The sequence below is a fragment of the Sorex fumeus genome, unplaced genomic scaffold (assembly GCF_029834395.1).
Source record: "Sorex fumeus unplaced genomic scaffold, SorFum_2.1 ptg000272l, whole genome shotgun sequence".
NCBI lineage: Eukaryota > Metazoa > Chordata > Mammalia > Eulipotyphla > Soricidae > Sorex > Sorex fumeus.
In genome coordinates this window covers 104,101-124,647 of record NW_026606329.1, presented here as the reverse complement: position 1 = coordinate 124,647, position 20,547 = coordinate 104,101, and the positions used below count along the sequence as shown (strand labels likewise).

At 60.3% G+C, this 20,547-nt stretch overlaps 1 protein-coding gene across 1 annotated transcript; it reads right to left on the bottom strand.

The window, feature by feature from the left end:
• Nucleotides 1-10,540: 10,540 nt before the first annotated feature.
• On the bottom strand, nucleotides 10,541-14,207 carry LRRC52 (leucine rich repeat containing 52). The gene is made up of 2 exons (XM_056109502.1): nucleotides 13,595-14,207; nucleotides 10,541-10,854 (listed from the first exon to the last, which is right to left on the bottom strand). Exons 1-2 carry the CDS (start codon nucleotides 14,205-14,207, stop codon nucleotides 10,541-10,543), a joined length of 927 nt encoding a protein of 308 aa, XP_055965477.1.
• Nucleotides 14,208-20,547: the final 6,340 nt, after the last annotated feature.

Below are 20,547 nucleotides of genomic sequence, written 5' to 3'. Positions count from 1 at the left end.
TCCTTCCCTCCCTCCCTCCCTCCCTCCCTCCTTCCTTCCTTCCTTCTTTCCTCCTTCCTTCCTCCCTCCCTCCCTCCCTCCCTCCCTCCTTCCTTCCTTCCTTCCTTCCTTCCTCCCTCCCTCCCTTCTTCCCTCCCTTCTTTCCTTCATCCCTCCCTCCCTCCCTCCCTCCCTCCTTCTCTCCCTCCCTCCCTTCCTTCCTCCCTTCCTTCTCTCCTCTCCTTCCTTCCTTCCTTCCTTCCTTCCTCCCTCCCTCCCTCCCTCCCTCCCTTCCTTCCTCCCCCCTTCCCTCCCTCCCTCCCTTCCTTCCTTCCTCCCTCCCTTCTTCCCTCCCTTTTTTCCTCCCTCCCTCCCTCCCTCCCTTTCTTCCTTCCTACCTTCCTTTTCTTTCTTTTCTTTTCTTTTTTTTGTTCTTGGGTCACACCGATCAGTACTCAGGTTGCTCCTGCCTCGGTGCTCAGAAGTCATTCCTAGCATGCTCAGGGGACCCTGTGAAATGCCGGGGATCGAACCCGGGTCAGCCGCGTGCCAGGCAGTCGCCCTCCTTCCTCTCTGTGCTCTCGCTCCAGCCCCTTGGCAGTATGAGGAGGGGCCTGTCTTCGAGCAAGAAAGGGCCAGAAGGGCCGGGTCAGAGTGCAGGAGTCGAGGCTACTCTGGTTCTTCCTCACTCCTCACTGTGTCCCCTCATGTGGGCCTTGGGATCTCAGACCACCGAGCAGCCAGGGTTGTGCCTGACCTATGTGGGGCACCAGGGATTTGAACTCGGGACCAGACGCTTGTTGGACCGGAGCCGTTGCTTGGGCTCCCCTCGTGCTCCTTCCAGGGGCCTTTGGCACAGTGGACGGGCCTGTTGCAGCCTGGTCACTGCGGACAGCTCTGCTGCCTCAGGGTCGTTCAGTGGCTCCCGGACCCTCGTAGTCCAGTGGGCCAGGGAGACTGTGAGTGGACAGTGGGGGTGAAGCCGCAGAATTACTTGCTGTTCTTCTGGAGGTCTGAGCACGGCCAGGGGAGCACGGTCAAGGAGCGGGGAGTGGAGGGAGCACGGGGGACTCCCAGGAGTGAGTCCACTCCTGGGCGGCTTCCCTGATAGTGCCGAGATGGAACCCAGGGCCCATCCGCAGATCACACGTTTCCCTGTCAGCTTGCCCCAACCCTCTTTCTTCCCCTTAAAAGTGAATGTTAAGGCATGTGGCTGACCGGGCCTCCATCCCTGGCACCGCAGAATTTGCCCTGGGCACTGCCAGGAGTCAGCTCTGAGCACAGAGCCGGGAGTCAGTCCTGAGCACAGAGTCAGAAGTCATTCTTGAGCACAGAGTCAGGAGTGAGCCCTGAGCACAGAATTGGGAGTGAGCCCTGAGCACAGATTCGGGAGTCAGTCCTAAACACAGAGTCAGGCGTCATCCCTGAGCACAGAGCCAGGAGTGAGCCCTGAGCACAGAGTTGGGAATCAGCCCTGAGCACAGAGAGTCAGGAATCAGCCCTGAGCACAGAGTGAGGAGTCAGCCCTGAGCGCAGAGCCAGGAGTGAACCCTGAGCACAGAGCCGGGAGTCAGTCCTGAGCACAGAGCCGGGAGTGAACTCTGAGCACAGAGCCAGGAGTCAGCCCTGAGCACAGAGCCAGGAGTCAGCCCTGAGCACAGAGTTGGGAGTCAGCCCTGAGCACAGAGTCAGGAATCAGCCCTGAGCACAGAGTGAGGAGTCAGCCCTGAGTGCAGAGCCAGGAGTCAGCCCTGAGCACAGAGCCAGGAGTCAGCCCTGAGCACAGAGCCGGGAGTCAGCCCTGAGCACAGAGCCAAGAGTCAGCCCTGAGCACAGAGGCAGGAGTCAGCCCCGAGCAGAGAGCCGGGAGTCAGCCCCGAGCACAGAGCCAGGAGTCAGCCCTGAGCAGAGAGCCGGGAGTCAGCCCTGAGCACAGAGCCGGGAGTCAGCCCCGAGCACAGAGCCGGGAGTCAGCCCCGAGCAGAGAGCCGGGAGTCAGCCCCGAGCACAGAGCCGGGAGTCAGCCCCGAGCAGAGAGCCGGGAGTCAGCCCCGAGCACAGAGCCAGGAGTCAGCCCCGAGCACAGAGCCAGGAGTCAGCCCCGAGCACAGAGCCAGGAGTCAGCCCCGAGCACAGAGCCGGGAGTCAGCCCCGAGCACAGAGCCGGGAGTCAGCCCCGAGCACAGAGCCGGGAGTCAGCCCTGAGCAGTTAGGACGCTGCACCAAACAAACATCAGCCAAGATCGGTTTGTCTCGGCAGGCGCAACCCTAACCCTAACCCCTCCCCCTCCCGCAGGACGGGCCCTGCCAGTTAGCTTGTTCCCTTTCTCCAAATAACCCGGTGAGCCTCCCCTCTGCAGCACCCGGCGATGCTCAGGGCTTCCTCCTGGCTCATGCACTCAGGAATCACTCCTGGCGGTGCTCGGGGGACCCTATGGGGTGCTGGGAATCGAACCCGGGTCGGCTGCGTGCAAGGCAAACACCCTACCCACTGTGCTATCGCTCCAGCCCCTCTGTCTTTTTTGGGGGGGAGGGGTCCCACCCAGCCATGCTCAGGGCTTCTTCCTGGCTCTGCACTCAGGAATCACTCCTGGTGGTGCTTGGGGGACCCTAGGGGATGCCGGGGATCGAACCCGGGTCGACCGCATGCCAGGCCAACGCCCTCCCTGCTGGGCTATGGCTCTAGCCCCTATTTCTTTGTTTTGGTTTCTGGGCTCCCTCCTTGGCAGTCTTGCAGTTCCATATAGGGGCTGCCAGGGCTCGAACCCGGGTCCGCCACATGCAAGCCGTGTGCCCTGTTCCTCCAGCCCCTGGTAGTGCTCGGGGGAGCCTATGGGATGCTGGGAATCGAACCCGGATCGGCCGCGTGCAAGGCAAATGCCCTCCCCGCTGTGCTATCTCTCCAGCACCCCCATCTCTGTTCTTTTTTTTTGTCTTGTGCCAGCAAGGTCTGAGCAATAGCACAGCCAGCGGGTTGGGCGTTTGCCTTGCACGCGGCTGACCCGGGTTCGAGTCCTCTGCCCCTCTCAGAGAACCCGGCAAGCTACTGAGAGCATCCCACCAGCACGGCAGAGCCTGGCAAGCTCCCCGTGGCGTCTTCGAGATGCCAAACACAGTCACAACAAGTCTCACAACGGAGACGTTACTGGCACCTGCTCGAGCAAATCGATGAACAACAGGAGGACAGTGCGGCTATATGCTACAGTGCTGGCAAGGTCCAGGGCCCAGAGCCTGTCGGGACCAGCCTGCCGGAAGCCTCAGTTTCCCCATTCGCTCTGTCCTCTGCCCTGCGCTCTCCACCCAGCCCAGATGCTCTCCGTCCCTCTCCCTTGCGGGCACGGTCACATCTCTGCACAGACTTCTCCCGAAGTGGGTGGGGCGTCCCAGAAATCTGAGCTGCGTGACTTGCCTGGGGGGTCTGTGAGTGGGGGGCCTCACCCGCTTCCTGCCTCCGGTGGGCACTGAGTTCTTCCCCTCCCTCTGCCCCGATCCCGGGCCGCTGCCAGGGGCACCCGCCTTCCCAGCCCGAAACGGCCGGTGACACATTCTCTCCCCTCAGTCCCTGGCACAGGAGCACGGGGTCTGGGCCAAGCCCGTCCCACGGCCTCTTGGATCCAAATTCGAAGCCGGCGGGGAGGGTGGGGACCGGGCAGGGGTGTGAGAAGGGCCGTGACTCACCCGACGTGCCTGCCTCCCCCGTCAGCGAGTCGGGAGAGCGTCAGTGCTTGCCAGAAGTGGCTCTCGGGGGCCTGGTTGGTCAGTGCTGGCTGTGGGTCCGGACGCTCTGAGTCCCGGTTCTGTGCTGGACACGACCACCTGCCCCGTTCTGTGGCCCCGTTTGGTTGTGGTTTGGTTTGGCCCCTCGTGCTTGGTGGGGGTCTCTCCTGGCAGCACGCGGGGGCTGCAGTGCTGGGAAGGGGCTCCTGGCGCCTCTCCCTGGCCCCCATCTTTCCCGTGTCCCTGCTTCTGTCTTTCCTGATGCCCTAAGAACGTGTGTTTCTGGGGATGGAGCGATGGCACAGCCGGGAGGGCGTTGGCCTGGCATGCGGCCGACCCGGGTTCGATCCCCAGCATCCCATAGGGTCCCCCGAGCACCGCCAGGAGTGATTCCTGAGTGCAGAGCCGGGAGGAACCCCTGAGCATCACTGGGTGTGACCCAAAAAGAAAAAAAAACCTGGGGCGGCTGGAGCAATAGCACAGCAGGGAGGGCGTTTGCCTTGCATGTGGCTGACCTGGGTTCGATTCCCAGCATCCCATATGGTCCCCTGAGCACCACCAGGAGTGATTCCTAAGTGCCGAGACAGGAGTAACCCCTGTGCATCACTAGGTATGACCCCCCAAAATAGCAAAAAAAACAAAAAACTTGTGTTTCTGTGGGCTGCTGGTGCCCGCTGAGGTGTGCCCTGGCCATGCCCTGGCCGTCAGCTCAGTCCGAGGCCTCAGACCCCACGTGACCCCCTGCACCCCACCAGGCCCACTGCAGGTCACTGTCATGAGGACTGATGCCCGTCACTTTGTTTCCTGTCCCAGGTTGGTGGTCCAGGCGACCAGACCCCCACGAGGGTCATTAGACGCCCGCTGCCTCCCAGCTTCCCCGGGATTGGGTGAGTCTTCCCGGCCAAGGCCAGGCTGCTGCCTTGTTATGCCAGTTTCCCCCGAGAGCCCGGCTGTGCTGAGTCCGGCCTCCCGCCTCCTGCGTTCTCGGCAGCTCCTGGGCGAGTACAAGTGTGAGTGGAGAACTAGACAGTCTCCTCTGCGAGGCCGGAAGTGCCAGGCTCAGGGCAGCTTTCTGGTGAAGTGTGTGTGTGTGTGTGTGTGTGTATGTGTGTATGCATATGTGGGTGTGTGAATGGGTGTGTGCATGGGTGTGCATGTGTATATGGAAGTGTGTGCGTGTGTGTGTGCACAAGTGCTTAGGCACATCCCTGCTCCACCGCCACCCTCTCCGTGCACTGTGTCACTATCTGATGTCTGACTGTCTGGCCCAGTGCACTGTGTCACTGTCTGATGTCTGACTGTCTGGCCCAGTGAGAGCCAAGTAGGGCAGAGCTACCGGTAACCCAAATGCCCATTCTGCTTATTTTTTCTAGTTTGGGGGTCACACCCAGCAGGACTCAGGGCTGACTCCTGACTCTGCACTCAGGAATCACTCCTGGCAGTGCTCGGGGGACCCTAGGGGATGTCGGGGATCGAACCCAGGTTGGCCGCGTGCAAGGCAAATGCCCTTCCCGCTGTAAGGATTTTTAAATTTTTATTTATTTTTTGCTTTCTGGACCACACCTGGCGATGCTCAGGGGTTGCTCCTGGCTCTGCACTCAGGAATCACTCCTGGCGGTGCTCGGGGGACCTTATGGGATGCCGGGGATCGAACCCGGGTCGGCCGCGTACAAGACAAACACCCTGCCCGCTGCCCTCTCTCTTGGGCCCCAAGTCCCAACTCTTTAGGAAGCCTTTCCAGATCGACCCCTTATTTTCATCCTTAATCCCCAAAGTATAGGCACGGGCCTCCGCACTGGGGCGGTGGTCTCCAAATTCTTGTCACTTAGTAGTGAGGTGGCGTACTGCCCGTGACCTCCAGGGGCAGGAAGTTCTCTCTGCTGGCTGCACACCTCCTCCAGGGAGCCCCCCAAGCCTCCTGTCCAGGGGGTCCCGGTGGTCAAGGCGGCGTCAAAGGGACAGCCACTGAGCTATACCCCCTGCACTTGCCCTTGACCTGGGGGGTGAGAGCGGGGCGGGTCGGACCCGCTGCACTTCCAAATTTCACCCATAGGTGGCGCCATCGCCCCGACCAACGCCCCCGACCCCCCACCCCTTCCTTCCCAGCCTTGGGTGGTTTCGGGAGAGAACTTTTAACCACCCCCAAAATGCTGCTGCCTCCGCCGTCAGACTGGACTCCCTGGGGACTGCTCTGCCAGCCTCAGTATTGGGGGCTGGGGTCCAAGTTTCAGTGGCGGGAGTGGGAGGGCGGGTGGGGGTCCCAGGCTGCAGCTGAGCCCTCCCGGAAGAAGCTGAGCTTTGTGGAGGTCAGGGAGAGAGCAGCCTCTTAGCGCTGCCCGGGTTCAAGGGTTCAAGGCCTGGGCTCCAGCCTGCCTGCGGCCGTTGCTAGTTAACCTTCTGGTCTCTCCCCTTGCTGCTTGGGGGAGGTTGTGGGGGGCTTACATGGGGGCCGCACATCCAACCGGGGTCCTGTCGCCTTCTCCAGGGCCACGAAGAGTGGAGAGGAAGGAGAGAGGCACCAGAGCAAGCCGGGGGCTGGGCGTGAGGGGCCTTTGGGGGGCAGGCGGGCAGGGGGGAGGGGCATCTCGGGGGGAGCTGGGGGGTGCAGGCGGCCGAAGGGAGGGGAGATGCCTCAGGAGAAATGGGCAGAGTCTCCCAGGGGTCCGAGCCCTGCGGTGCTGGGGCCCTCCAAGGGCTGCACCCGGCGATGCTCGGGGGGGGGGGGGGGGACCCTGCGGTGCCAGGGACGGAGCTGGGGGTGGCCCCGTACGCCCCTGAGCTCACTCCCTGTCCGTGCTCCCCTTCTCACCCTCCCCATCCCCACTGCTTGGCAGTGCCTGGGATTGCTCCCAGGGGCCTCCGCCATACGGGCAGTGCTCCCCTGTGGAGTGACGCCCCCAGCCCTCTCAGGGGGGTTCCCATCTGTCCCCCCCACCCCGAATTAGCCCCCGCCTCCCCCCACCCCGGGGCTATTTCTGGCACATACAGCCAGTCCCTTTGACCCCCCCCTTCTGTGGCTGTGGTTCTCACCCTGACTCTGGAATATCGGGTTACTCCCGGGCCCCTCCGTGGAATCCTGCGGAGAGAATTCCTGCAGTCCCGAGGGGAGCCCCCTTCCCTCTCCCCCTGTGGCCCCCCGTCCCGGCAGCTCCTCTTGCAGGGATTAGGCCCGGGGCTGGAGGAATTTGAGGGAAGGAGTTTGGGACTGACAGAGAGGAAGGGGGTGCGGCCGGTCTGTTGCCCACAGCCGCCTCCAGCTGACCTGGACCCTTGGGCATCACCCTTGGGCGGGTGTGTGTGTGTGTGTGTGTGTGTGTGTGTGTGTTTGTGTCTGTTTGTGTGTGCGTGTGTGTATGCATGTATGTGTGTGCGTGCACGTGTGCGTGTATGTGTGTGCGTGTGTCTGTGTGTATGTGCGTGTGTGTGTGAGTTGGGAAGTTCCCTGTGGGGATTTTCATTTGCTTCCAGAGTTGGGGGATCCTTCGCCCCAGACGAGCCCCCTGGGGGTGCCGTGCCGGGACTCAGAGGGGCACTGCCATGCTCTTCCCAGCCCCTCTGGCTGGGGAGTGGGCTTCGGGCCCGGCCCCCTGCCTGCCCTGGGATCTCGGGGCCTCGGCTGTCATTTGGGTGCAAGAACCCGCTTCCGGCCGTGCCGTGGGGCAGCTCTGGCCCTGCCCAAGGGTAGGTTTTCCTTGCTGGGCCGCTGGGGCCGCGTCAGTGGCTGTCGGCTTCCCCGAGGACCTAAAGTATTTATGACGCTTATAGGATTTCTGCAAGGTGAGCTCACGGCCAAGCGCCTGGGTCCCGCCAAAGGCCCGGCCCAGCTGCTGCGGGGGCTCAGGGCGGGGGCTGGATGGGGGTGGGCACGTCTGGCCGATCGGAGGCCTGTTCTTGGGATGGCCTGCGCCCTGGAACCAGGGAGCACTGCCAGGTCCCCCCTTCTCTTCTCCTGCCACGTCACCATGAAAGAGCCCTGCTCCAGTGTCTGTCTGATTTCTGTCACATAGCACAGGGGGACATTCTCATAGCGACACCCCCAGGCACCCGTTCGTGCCCCAGCTGTGGCACCCAGGATGAAGCATGGTCTCCGCTGCCAGGGGCTGAGCGCATCACCAGCCTGAAGGAGTTTTTTTTTTTCCTTCTTTTTCTTTTTGGTTCACACCCGGCAATGCTCAGGGGTTGCTCCTGGCTCTGCACTCAGGAATCACTCCTGGCGGTGCTCGGGGGACCCTGTGGGATGCTGGGAATCGAACCCGGGTCAGCTGTGTGCAAGGCAAACACCCTCCCCGCTATGCTGTCGCTCCAGCCCCCTAAAGGAGTTTGGTGGGGGCACATCCAGCAGGAGTGGGCCTGGGAAAGGCAGGGGCAGGAGGTGGAGATCTGCCAGCCTGTGTTGACCCCCACCAGACCCCAGGCCTGAGACATTCAGAGCCGCTGCCTGGGCTTTGGAGAACGCACGGCAAGCCGGGTGGGGACCCCCGCAGCACCTCGGGGCGCAGGGAGAATCTGAGCCCGGCTAATCTCTGGTCTGAATCACTGACCTGGTTAAGAAAGCAGCTGGCAGCCCCTTACTAATCCCTGACCGTCAGCCATCGGTCACACCAGGAAGGTGTTTTGACTTTTTTTTTTTTTGAGGCTGGAGCAATAGCATAGCAGTAGGGCGTTTGCCTTGTGTGAGGCCAGCCTGGTTCGATTCCTCCTTCCCTCACGGAGAACCCGGCAAGCTACCGAGAGTATCACGACCCCCGCATGACAAAGCCTGGCCAGCTACCCGTGACGTCTTCGATATGCCAGACACAGTCACAACAAGTCTCACGATGGAGACGTTACTGGGCCCGCTTGAGAAATCGATGAACAACGGGAGGACGGTGCTTACTTACTTAACTTATTTTTCAGGGGGCTTTTTGGGTCACACCCAGCGATGCACAGGAGTTCCTCCCGGCTCTGCATTCAGGAATCACGCCTGGAGGGGCTCAAGGGACCCTAGGGGATGCCGGGGATCGAACCCGGGTCGGCCGCGTGCAAGGCCAACGCCCTCCCCGCTGTGCAGTATATAGCCCTGACCCCAGAAGCTTCGACCTTTAACCCGCCTGCCTCTCTGCATCCCTGGCAGAATTTCCAGGTTCTGTGGGAAGTTCTGGGTCCCTGTGGGAATTCCTGGGTTCCATGAGAAATTCTGGATCCCGGTGGGAAGTGTTGGGTCCCCTGGAAACTTCTGGGTCTGGTGGGAAGTTCTGGGTCCCTGTGGGAGTTTCCGGGTCCCATGGAAATTTCTGGGTCCCCTGGGAAGTGTGGGGCTTGCTGTTCTCATCAGCGGGTGCCTGAGGTCAGAGGGAGACTGCCCCCTGGAAGTGGCCAGCAAACATTTTATTTCTCTTCTGAAAGACCTTCTGCGGTAAGGCAGTGGCTGGGGTGGTGGGGGGGGGGGGGGGCGCCAGGCCCATCACAGTCCTCACACAGGCTGGTTCCGCCCGGCCCACACGGGGTGAAGGCTGCGGTTCCGTACAGAACACAGACTCTGGTTCCGCTTGACCCACTTGGAGTAAAGGCTGTGGTTCCGTCTGGCCCATAGAGAACACAGGGTCTGGTTCCGCCCGGCCCACACAGGGTGAAGGCTATGATTCTGCCTGGCCTGCACGGGGTGAAGACTCTGGTTCTGTCTGGCCCATACAGAACACAGGGTCTGGTTCCGCTTGATCCACATGGGGTAAAGACTGTGGTTCCACCCGGCCCATACAGAACACAGGGCCTGGTTCCGCCCGGCCCGCACAGGGCAAAGACTGTGGTTCCGCCCGGCCCATGCAGAACACAGGTTCTGGTTCCGCTTGATCCACACGGGGCAAAGGCTGTGGTTCCGCCCGGCCCATGCAGAACACAGGGTCTGGTTCCGCTTGATCCACACGGGGTAAAGACTGTGGTTCTGCCCGGCCCATGCAGAACACAGGGTCTGGTTCCACTTGATCCACACGGGGCAAAGGCTGTGGTTCCGTCTGGCCCATCATACAGAACACAGGGCCTGGTTCTGCCCAGCCCACATGGGGTAAAGGCTGTGGTTCCGTCTGGCCCATACAGAACACAGGGTCTGGTTCTGCCCAGCCCAAATGGGGCAAAGGCTATGGTTCTGCCCGGCCCATGCAGAACACAGGGTCTGGTTCCACTTGATCCACACGGAGCAAAGGCTGTGGTTCCGCCCGGCCCATACAGAACACAGGTTCTGGTTCCGCTTGATCCACATGGGGCAAAGGCTGTGGTTCCATCTGGCCCATCGTACAGAACACAGGTTCTGGTTCCGCTTGATCCACATGGGGCAAAGGCTGTGATTCCATCTGGCCCATCATACAGAACACAGAGTCTGGTTCCACTTGATCCACACGGGGTAAAGACTGTGGTTCCGCCCGGCCCATGCAGAACACAGGGCCTGGTTCTGCCCAGCCCAAATGGGGCAAAGGCTATGGTTCTGCCCGGCCCATGCAGAACACAGGGTCTGGTTCCACCCAGCCCACATGGGGTAAAGGCTGTGGTTCCATCTGGCCCATCATACAGAACACAGAGTCTGGTTCCACTTGATCCACACGGGGTAAAGACTGTGGTTCCGCCCGGCCCATGCAGAACACAGGGCCTGGTTCTGCCCAGCCCAAATGGGGCAAAGGCTATGGTTCTGCCCGGCCCATGCAGAACACAGGGTCTGGTTCCGCTTGATCCACACGGGGCAAAGGCTGTGGTTCCATCTGGCCCATCATACAGAACACAGAGTCTGGTTCCACTTGATCCACACGGGGCAAAGGCTTTGGTTCCGCCCGGCCCATGCAGAACACAGTGCCTGGTTCCGCCCGACCCGCGGGCGTCACACAGAGAACATGTGCTGCTCGGGCCGGACCTTGAGCATGCGCCGGCTGACCTCCAGCCGCAGCCCCAGCTCGTCCTCGTCGTCGGCATCCTCGGTGCGCCGCTGCATGCCCTGGTAGAGCACCGCGCACACGCCCGTCAGCCAGGCGGCCACAGTGCCCGCCAGGAAGATGGAGAAGCCGATGAGCAGCAGGAAGACGTAGTCGCGGCTGTCCAGGTGCGTCAGGCACATGTAGCGCAGGGGGTTCCCCACCTGGGACAGCGGCCACCCCGCCAGCTCGGGCGGCTCCAGGCACGTGGCGTTCTCCGCATCTGGGGGGACACAGGGGCCGCTGAGAGCGCGGATGTGCTGGTGTGTGCGCTGCTGCCTGGCCCCGCCCTGGCTCACCCGAGACGGGTCTTGCTGAGAGGGACCCCTGAGCGGGGGAGACGAGGAGGGGGGACCCCTGACATCCCCAGCATGGACCCCCAATAAAACGGGGGTTCAGAGTGTGCAGTGCCCTTTGGCCCCCAACCTCTGCCCTCTGTCCTCTCCGCTGCTCCCCTCCCCCCAGGACGTCACCTGGCTCTGCTGGGGGGAGGGCACTGGGGACAGGAAAGGCACCCCCGGAGGCCAGGACCAGAAACAATGTTGCAAGGCAGTGCGACTTTTGGTTTGGTTTGCATTTTTGGGTCCCACCTCCCGCGATGCTCAGGGCTGACTCCCGGCTCTGCACTCAGGGATCACTCCTGGCGGTGCTCGGGGGACCCTAAGGGATGCCGGGGATCGAACCCGGGTCTGCCGGGTGCAGGGAAAGGGCCCTGACCCCTGTGCTGTAGGTCCAGTCTCCCTACCCACTGTCAGTAGTAGCTTTAATCTTTTTTTTTTTTCTTTTTGGGTCCCACCCGGCGATGCTCAGGGCTGATTCCTGGCTCTGCACTCAGGAATTACCCCTGGCGGTGCTCGGGGGACCCTGTGGGATGCTGGGAATCGAACCCGGGTCAGCCACGTGCCAGGCCAATGCCCTCCCCGTTGTGCTATCGCTCCAGCTGCAGCGTGACTTTCGGCAGTGACCCCGACCCACTTCTCGGGACCCGGCCCTGGGGAGCGAGCGTGGTGGGTCTTGGGGCCAGTTGGACCCAGTTCAGATCCCGATTCTGTGACTTGCTGGCGCTCAGAATCTTACTTGCTTCCAAGTGTGAAAAATGACAGGATGCATGGGGCAAGGGTTCAGTGCACGCGCACACACACACACACGCATTCACATACACACTGGCATACAGTCATATCACACACACACACTCACACACAGTGATATACACTCACATACTCATAGTCATACACCCTCATCCACAGCACCACCACACACACAGCCATACACATGCAGAAAGCCACCACACAACACACAAACACACACAGATATACACAGAAAGCCACCACACACACTCACACAGACACACACAGACATACAGAAAGTCACCACACACACATACACTCACACACTCACACAGACATACACATACAGAAAGCCACCACACAACACACAAACACACACAGATATACACATGTAGAAAATCACCACACACATATTAAACTACACAGACATACACATAATGCCACCACACACACACACTCACACAGACATGCACATACACACAGGCATACAGAAAGCCACCACACAACACACACACACTCACACAGATATGCACATATACACAGACATACAGAAAGCTACCACACACACACACTCACAGACATACACATAAAGCCACCACACACACAGACGTACACATAAGACCACCACATACACACACACTCACACAGACATACAGATACACACAGACATACAGAAAGTCACCACACAGCACACAAACACACACTCACAGATATACACAGAAAGCCACCACACAACACACACTCACAGACACACACGTACAGAAAGCCACCACACACACACACACACACACACACACACACACACACACTCTGACCTGGCCCAGCGACTGACGCTCCCTCACTGTCCTGCTCCCCCTTCCCTTCCCCTGTCCCTGGCTTGGTTCCTGACCTGCCCTGCCAGGACCCCCCCCCCCCCGCCGGGCCAGCCCCCTGGGAGGGCAGAGACGGGGTCCCAGCATGCAGTGCACCCCAAGCCCCCCGCGCCCTCATCGGGCCTGTTCTCTCCTCCGAAGCAAAGTGAGGTCGGGAACGTTTGGGGAGCACAGCCGGGGAGCACGGCCAGCCCTGAGCACCGCCGGGTGCGGCCCCCAAAAGGAACAACAGGGACGGAGATGACCTGTGTGGGGGTCTGCGGGGCGGGGAGGGCTGGAGAGAGGAGCGGGCAGCCCCGAGGGTCGGGGGTCCACCACCCTTGCCGCTGCCCCTCCAGCCTCTTCTCCAGGACGCTGCTCGGCGGGCCGCAGTGGAAGCTTGTCACGTCCACGTCCTTTTTTTTTTCCTTTTTGGGTCACACCCGGCAATGCATAGGGCTGACCCCTGGCTCATGCACTCAGGAATCACTCCTGGCGGTGCTCGGGGGACCCTATGGGATGCCGGGGCTCGAACCCGTGCCCACTGTGTGCAAGGCAAACGCCCTCCGCACTGTACTATCTCTCCTGCCCATGACTGTCTGTCTGTCTGTGTCTCTCTCTCTGTCACACCCGGCGATGCTCAGAGTTCCTTCTGGCTCTGCGCTCAGGAATCACTCCTGGCTGTGCTCGGGGGACCCTATGGGATGCCGGGGGTCGAACCCGGGTTGGCCATGTGCCAGGCAAACACCCTTCCCGCTGTGTGCTATCACTCTGACCCATCTCTCTCTCTCTCTCTCTCTCCACCCCCAGTGATGCTCAGGGATCACTCCTGGCCGTGCTCAGGGGACCCTACGGGATGCCGGGCATCGAACCCAGGTCTGCCACACGCCAGGTCAACACCCCCGCCCCGCTGTGCCCTCGCTCCGGCCCCTCGAGTCCCTTTTGGGGGTCGACCCGGCGAGAGGCTCCGCGGAGGCGCGTCTCTGCCCAGGGGCGGGGGGCGAGGGGTGGGCGGGGCGCGGCTGTCCGGTGGGGGGTCCCTCACCTGGGTGCTGCAGGTGCGCGACGAGCAGGTAGAGGGTGAAGTCCATGAGGGAGCAGTTGCAGTGCCAGGGGTTGCCGCTGAGGTAGAGGGTGTCAAGCCCTTGCAGGTGGCCCAGCACGGTGTCGTCCAGCGTGGCCAGCCCCGTGTGCCGCAGGTCCAGGTAGCGCAAGGCCGTGGTGTTGGCGAACGTGAGCTCGTGCAGGCCACCCAGGCCCGGGTTGTGCGAGAGGTTGAGGCTGAGAAGGGCACCAAGCGTGGAGAAGCCGTGCGGCGAGATGTGACGCAGCCGGTTGACACTCAGGTCCAGGGACAGCAGCCGGTAGACGCCCAGGAAGGTGTAGTCCAGCACCTCGAGGAGCTGGTTGTGCGAGCAGTCCAGGTCCACCAGGTCACTGAGCAGACCCAGACTCAGTGCCGGCAGGTAGGTCAGCTGGTTGCCGGCCAGCCGAAGCCGCCGGGTGCCCAGCGGGATGCCCTCCGGGTACCGGCTCAGGTTCCGGTCCGAGCAGGTCACCTCCTGGGCCTGACACTCGCAGGGCGACGGGCAGTCCTGCCCGGATGCCAGCCCCAGCGCTGCCCAGGCCAGGAGCAGCCACGGGTGCCCGGGGACCATGGCTGGCGGCCACTCAGCCTCGGCCAGTCCACTCCGGCTGGACGCTGAAACGCGAGGAGGCGTTGGGCCGGCTCCTGAGTGCCCGGCGGGAGGGACGATGCTGGCCCCCGCTGCCCGCCGTCCTCCCTGGTCCCTGCAGAATGGAGTGAGGGGGAACCAGGGCACATGACGGGACGTCGCCAGCCGACACCTTTGTGACATCAGCAACGGAGCCGTCTCGGAGTGGCCCCACCCTGGCCGGCTCTGGGGGGGTGAGCGGCTATTGGTGGCCGGGCTGCGTGGGTCCTCAGGGTGGGGGCAGGGGGTGCGAGCGGACCCCCCTCTTCCCACTGCATAGTTAGAGGAACCCACGGGGCAACGGAGGGTCACAGCAGCCGATTCCCACGGCTCCTGAGTCCAGCACTTCCGGTCACCCTGCCCAGACTGGGTCTAGGGTGCTTTGGGAGAGGCGGGTGTGGACCATGGGTGCAGGTGGGGACCCCCACACTCCGCAGAGAGTCACTGTGAAAGCACCCACAACGCAGACATGTGAGTGCGTGTGTGCGTGCGTGCGTGTGTGTGTGTGTGTGTGTGTGTGTGTGTGTGTGCTGGGTTCTCCCCCTCTAGGGAAACATCCCTCTCCCCTCCCCGCATCTGGGGGTCAGGACACCGTTATTGTGACCTTCTCCAGGGACCTGCCACATTAAAGTGACCTGCTCTGCACCCCTCTGGGGCCACCCGGAATGAGGAGGGTGACGTGGGCATGTCCACCGTAGAATAAAGATCCGGGTGTCCGGGTTTCACAGACGGGGCGGCCCCTTTCCTTAGAATTAAGGGGGCAGAAATTCCCGGCTGCTTCGAGCCTAAGGGGGCTGTGAGTTCACGGGTGGGTGTGTGACGCGTTTGGTGGCCGAGAGCCGCCTCCCCGAGGGAACAGCGACTGAGGGTCACAGAGCCCCATTGAGTGCTGCCAGCATCCTTAGAGCACACCTGGCGGGGTTCGAGGGATGGGCCCACCCTTAGGTGAGGCTGATCATTCACAGAAAAGCGTGTGAGCAGAGGCAGTTCTCTCGGGATTAACTCAAGGAGACGCTCCGTCTTCCAGGGACATCTATATTGTTTTTCTCTTTCCCTTCAGTTGTACATATTAAACAATTGGCCCTCCCGTTGTTCGTCGATTTGTTCGAGCGGACCCAGTAACGTCTCCAGCCCGGCAAGCTACCGAGAGTATCTCGCCCGCACGGCAGAGCCTGGCAAGCTCCCCGTGACGTATTCGAGATGCCAGACACAGTCACAACGAAGTCTCACGACGGAGACGTTACTGGGCCCGCTCGAGCAAATCGATGAACAACGGGAGGACAGTGACAGTGACAATACTTGCAGTTATTTTGGATAGACACAGTAAGAGAGACGTAAGTTCCAAAACTTAGTTCTCTGGGCTCTGAGGGCAAGCTAGGCCTTTACCGTAAATCCCAGACTAGATTCCTCAGCCTGATCCAGCTTGTCCTTCCCCCCGGGGGTCCTGACTCTTAAGTCATAACAGCTTGCATCAAGACTGTGCATCTAGGCTTTCCAGACTGTCCCATTTTGATGCCGGGGTAGCTTTGTCACTTGCTGTCACTTGCCCTGGTCCATCCCAACCCCACGTCTGGACCCCATTTTTGGAGTGTTATGAACTACGACCGGCAAGCTACTGAGAGTATTGGATATGCCAGACACAGTAACAACAAAGTCTCCAATGGAGACGTTACTGGGCCCGCTCGAGCAAATCGACGATCAACGGGAGGACCTTTACCTTTACCTTTAGAAACTACGACAATCAAAGCCTGAGTCTAGTAATTATGACGGATGTATTAGGAACACAACCTTAACCGTCTTTCTGTGTTTAAGTGAAGAAGAACTTTGCTGTTGTTCATTGATTTGCTTGAGTGGGCCCAGTAACGTCTCCATTTTGAGACTTGTGACTGTGTTTGGCATCTCGAATGCGTCACGGGGAGCTTGCCAGGCTCTGCCGTGCGGGCGAGATCCTCTCGGTAGCTTGCCGGGCTCTCCAAGATGGGCGGAGGAATCGAACCCGGCTCGGCCGGGCTGGCTGCGTGCAAGGCAAAGGCCGTCCCGCTGTGCTATCGCTCCAGCCCAAAAAGCAAGTAATTCACTGCAAATGCAAAGCCCAGAGTCACCAGAAGATTCTGACTTCGTAACTAGCACAAAGGGAAGGTTAAGGATAAACTCAGGGGATTAGGGGTGCTCGCAGGAGCACTGTAAGTTTCTCTGAGGGGAGGACAAGGGACCATTCACTGAAGAAGCCAAAAGCACGTGGGGTTAATATGCAAGGGGACGAATCCCGTTCCTCAGTGGCCCTGTCCCAGGACTTCCCAGGGGGAAGCAGAATTTTATTCTTGGAGGGTGTTTCCTTTTGGGGGGCCCTCCCAAGCAGTGCTGGGGGGCTCGGAGCTTCTCCTGGTGACGTTCGGAGACCGTCAGTGTCCGGACCCTGAGTTCTGTGTCCCCCAGAGGCCCCTTAAAGGGCGGCCCATCCCGGGAGCGTTCACTGTGTTTTGCCGGGATATTTTGTTTCTGGGCCACGTCCACGGCTCTCAGAGCCGACTCCTGGCTCTGCACCCAGGAATGACTCCGGCAGGACTCGGGGACCCTAAAGGGTGTCTGGGATGGACCCGGGGTCCCGGCGGGTGGGGACGGGGCTCACACAGAGATTCTCTTGCTGCTGTCTCAGAAGCGAGGGTGTGGGGGTGGCCTGTTTCCCAGGACCCCATCACCCAGGGGCCCGCTTTGCACCTGTGGAGTCTGGGCTGCTGGCCTGGGTGTGTGTGTGTGTCTGTCTGTCTGTGTGTGTGTGTCTGTGTGTCTCTATGTGTGTGTGTCTTCTGTCTGTGTCTCTGTCTTTGTCTCTGTGTGTCTGTGTGTCTCTGTCTCTGTGTCTCTGTGTGTGTACCTGTCTCTGTCTCTGTGTCTCTGTGTGTGTCTGTCTCTGTCTCTGTGTGTGTCTGTGTGTGTCTGTGTATGTCTGTCTCTGTGTCTCTGTGTGTGTCTGTGTGTCTCTGTCTCTGTCTCTGTCTCTGTGTCTCTGTGTGTGTGTCTGTCTCTATCTCTGTGTCTCTGTGTGTCTCTGTGTGTGTCTGTCTCTGTCTGTGTCTCTGTGTGTGTCTGTCTCTGTCCCTGTATCTCTGTGTGTGTCTGTGTGTGTCTCTGTGTGCATGTCTGTCTCTGTCTCTGTGTCTCTGTGTGTGTGTCTGTGTCTCTGTGTGTGTCTCTGTGTGTCTCTGTGTGTGTCTGTCTCTGTCTCTGTGTGTATATGTGTCTGAGTGTCTGTGTGTGTCTGTGTGTGTCTGTGTGTGTCTGTCTCTGTCTCTGTCTCTGTGTCTCTGTGTGTGTCTGTCTCTGTCTGTATTTCTGTGTGTGTCTGTGTGTGTCTCTGTGTGCATGTCTGTCTCTGTGTCTCCGTGTGTGTCTCTGTGTGTGTGTGTCTGTGTCTCTGTGTGTGTCTCTGTGTGTCTCTGTGTGTGTCTGTCTCTGTCTGTCTCTGTGTGTATATGTGTCTGAGTGTCTGTGTGTGTCTGTGTGTCTCTGTCTCTGTCTCTGTCTCTGTGTCTCTGTGTGTGTGTCTGTCTCTGTCTCTGTATCTCTGTGTGTGTCTGTGTGTGTCGGTCTCTGTCTGTGTCTCTGTGTGTGTCTGTCTCTGTCTGTCTCTCTCTGTGTGTGTCTGTCTCTGTCCCTGTATCTCTGTGTGTGTCTGTGTGTGTCTCTGTGTGCATGTCTGTCTCTGTCTCTGTGTCTCTGTGTGTGTGTCTGTGTGTGTCTGTCTCTATCTGTGTCTCTGTGTGTGTCTCTGTGTGTGTCAGTCTCTGTCTGTGTCTCTGTGTGTGTCTGTCTCTGTCTGTGTCTCTGTGTGTGTCTGTCTCTGTCTGTGTCTCTGTGTGTGTGTCTGTCTCTGTCTCTGTATCTCTGTGTGTGTCTGTGTGTGTCTCTGTGTGCGTGTCTGTCTCTGTCTCTGTGTCTCTGTGTGTGTCTCTGTGTGTGTGTCTGTGTCTCTGTGTATGTCTGTCTCTGTCTCTGTCTCTGTCTCTGTGTCTCTGTGTGTGTCTGTCTCTGTCTCTGTGTCTCTGTGTGTGTGTGTGTGTGTGTGTCTGTATGTGTGGCTGTGGGAGGCATCTGCAGCCTCTCCCTCCCCCTTCCAGATCCTTCTGTGCTGGGTGGTTCCAGGCGGGGGCCTGTGGGGAGGGTTCCGGGGTGCAGGGGGGAGGCCCGCATGTGGCCGGCTGCTTCGGAGTCACGCCCTGGTTTGGCGTAGCAACTATTTTTAGTGACCTGGCGACACTGGCGGGGTTGGCAGACACTCGATCTCTGCCTGCTGCCCGTGCCGGCGCCCAGGACGGCCCCCGGAGGGAGGCTCCCGTTGTCACTGGCCTGTCGCGTTGTGAGGGGCCCAGGGGCTTCCGGGCCGGCATCTGCTCCCTGCGACCTGGCATGAGCCAGAGGGTCCACCTGGAAAAGGGACAAACTCTGTCCACAGGGTCGCCTCAGGGCCAAAGGGGGTGTGAGAGAGAGAGGGTATGTGGGTGTGTGTGTCTGATGCGTGTATGTGCGTGTGCGTCTAGGAGTATTTGAGCATATGAAAGTGTTTGCGCGCATGCGTGTGTATGTATGTGTCTGCACTGCGTGCATGAGTGTCGGTGTATGTAGGAGAGTTGTGTATGTGTGGGGCGTGTGCACACGTATGAACGTGTGTGTGTGCAGGTGAGCACCTATGAGTGTGCGTGCGTGTGCCTGTGAGTTCATCTGTGCATGCGTGAGTGTGTCCATGTGAATGTTTACGTGTTGTCTGTGCGTGTCTGTGTGTCAGTGTGCAGTGAGTATCTTCATGAGCGTGGAGGACCATGCGCATGTTTGCGGGTAAAAGTGTGTGTATGTGTATGTGTGTGTGCATGTGTGTGCATGAGTGCAGGGTCAGGATGGTGGGGCATGGCTCCCACCTGCCCCCTGTCCCTCTGGGCCTGCGCTGGAGGGTTCTGGATTCTGCTTTGGGGGTGGCTGCAAATGTTGGGGTCCCCGGAGAGACTTGGTCTTGGGGGTGTCCTCCAGGGCTGACTTTGCCTGGGCCCAGGGTCCGAGTTCTACTCTGAGTGTTTGCACCCCCCCCGTCCCCTTCAGATATTAAACCAGAGGCCCATGGGGTGATGCAGGAAGGGACCTTTGTTTGGGGGGGCGGTTTCTGGAAGTGACGTTTTAAAAAATTGTTTTGTTTTTTGAGTCACGCCCGCTGATGCTCAGGGCTGACTCCTGGCTCTGCACTCAGGAACTACCCCTGGCAGTGCTCGGGGGACCCTAGGGGATGCTGGGAATCGAACCCGGGTTGGCCGCATGCAGGGCAAATGCCCTACCACTGTGCTATCGCTCCAGCCCCAGCAAAACAGTTTAAAGAGATTTCTTTTTTTTTTTCTTTTTGGGTCCCACCCAGCGATGCTCAGGGCTGACTCCTGGCTCTGCACTCAGGAATCACCCCTGGCGGTGCTCGGGGGACCATATGGGATGCTGAGAATCGAACCCGGGTCGGCCGCGTGCAGGGCAAGCGCCCTCCCCGCTGTGCTATCGCTCCAGCCCCTGGAAGCGATGTTTTATGAATGAGTTTCCAGACAGGACAGGCCCCTCTGTCCAGGGAGGGACCCCGCGTTGAGGCCCACAGAGGCCCCCGGGCTCCCTGTCCTCCTGGTGGGTAGGAAAGTCCCGTCTTAACTGTGACACCCCGTGTGTCAGCTCTGAGGAGGGTCCACCCGTTTCCGTGCCCCAGATTTGGGGCTCTGCCGTCAGGCTGACGCTCGGAGTGACCGTTTGCGAGGGACACGGGATAAACGGGGCCAGGAGATGTCCCTGAGTGCGAGGACGCGGGGATAAATGGGTCAGAGAGATGTTCCGGGCCGCGCAGAGATAGTCGCCATGGAGAGAGAGACGGGACGCGTTAAAATGGATCAGGCCGTTCGGGTTTCAGGAGCTCGCTGAGATGATCCTCCCGGACCTATTCTTGCGTCCGGGGAGACGTTTTCTGACGCCCCCGTGCCCTGCTCAGCCTGGGTGTCACCCGCCCACCCAGGCACTCGGGGCTCCTGCCCGCCTGAACTTTCACCCTCGGCCTTTGCCCTCTCACACTCAGTCTTTTTTGGGGTTTTTGGCTTTGGGTCACATCTGATGATGCTCAGGGCTCACTCCCGGCTCAGTGCTCAGGGCAGACTCTCAGGGCTCACTCCCTGCTCAGGGCTCACTCCCAGTTCTGTGCTCAGGGCTGACTCCCGGCTCTTGCTAAGGGCTGACTCCTGGCTCTGTGCTCGGGGCTGACTCCCGACTCTGT

Bases quoted from the DNA above. Each gene is read 5' to 3' on its own strand.
- LRRC52 (XM_056109502.1), bottom strand. From the start codon at position 14,207: ATGGTCCCCGGGCACCCGTGGCTGCTCCTGGCCTGGGCAGCGCTGGGG. The intron at 10,855-13,594 runs GTGAGGGACCCC...GTGTCCCCCCAG, and splicing joins CGCGCACCTGCAGCACCCAG to ATGCGGAGAACGCCACGTGC.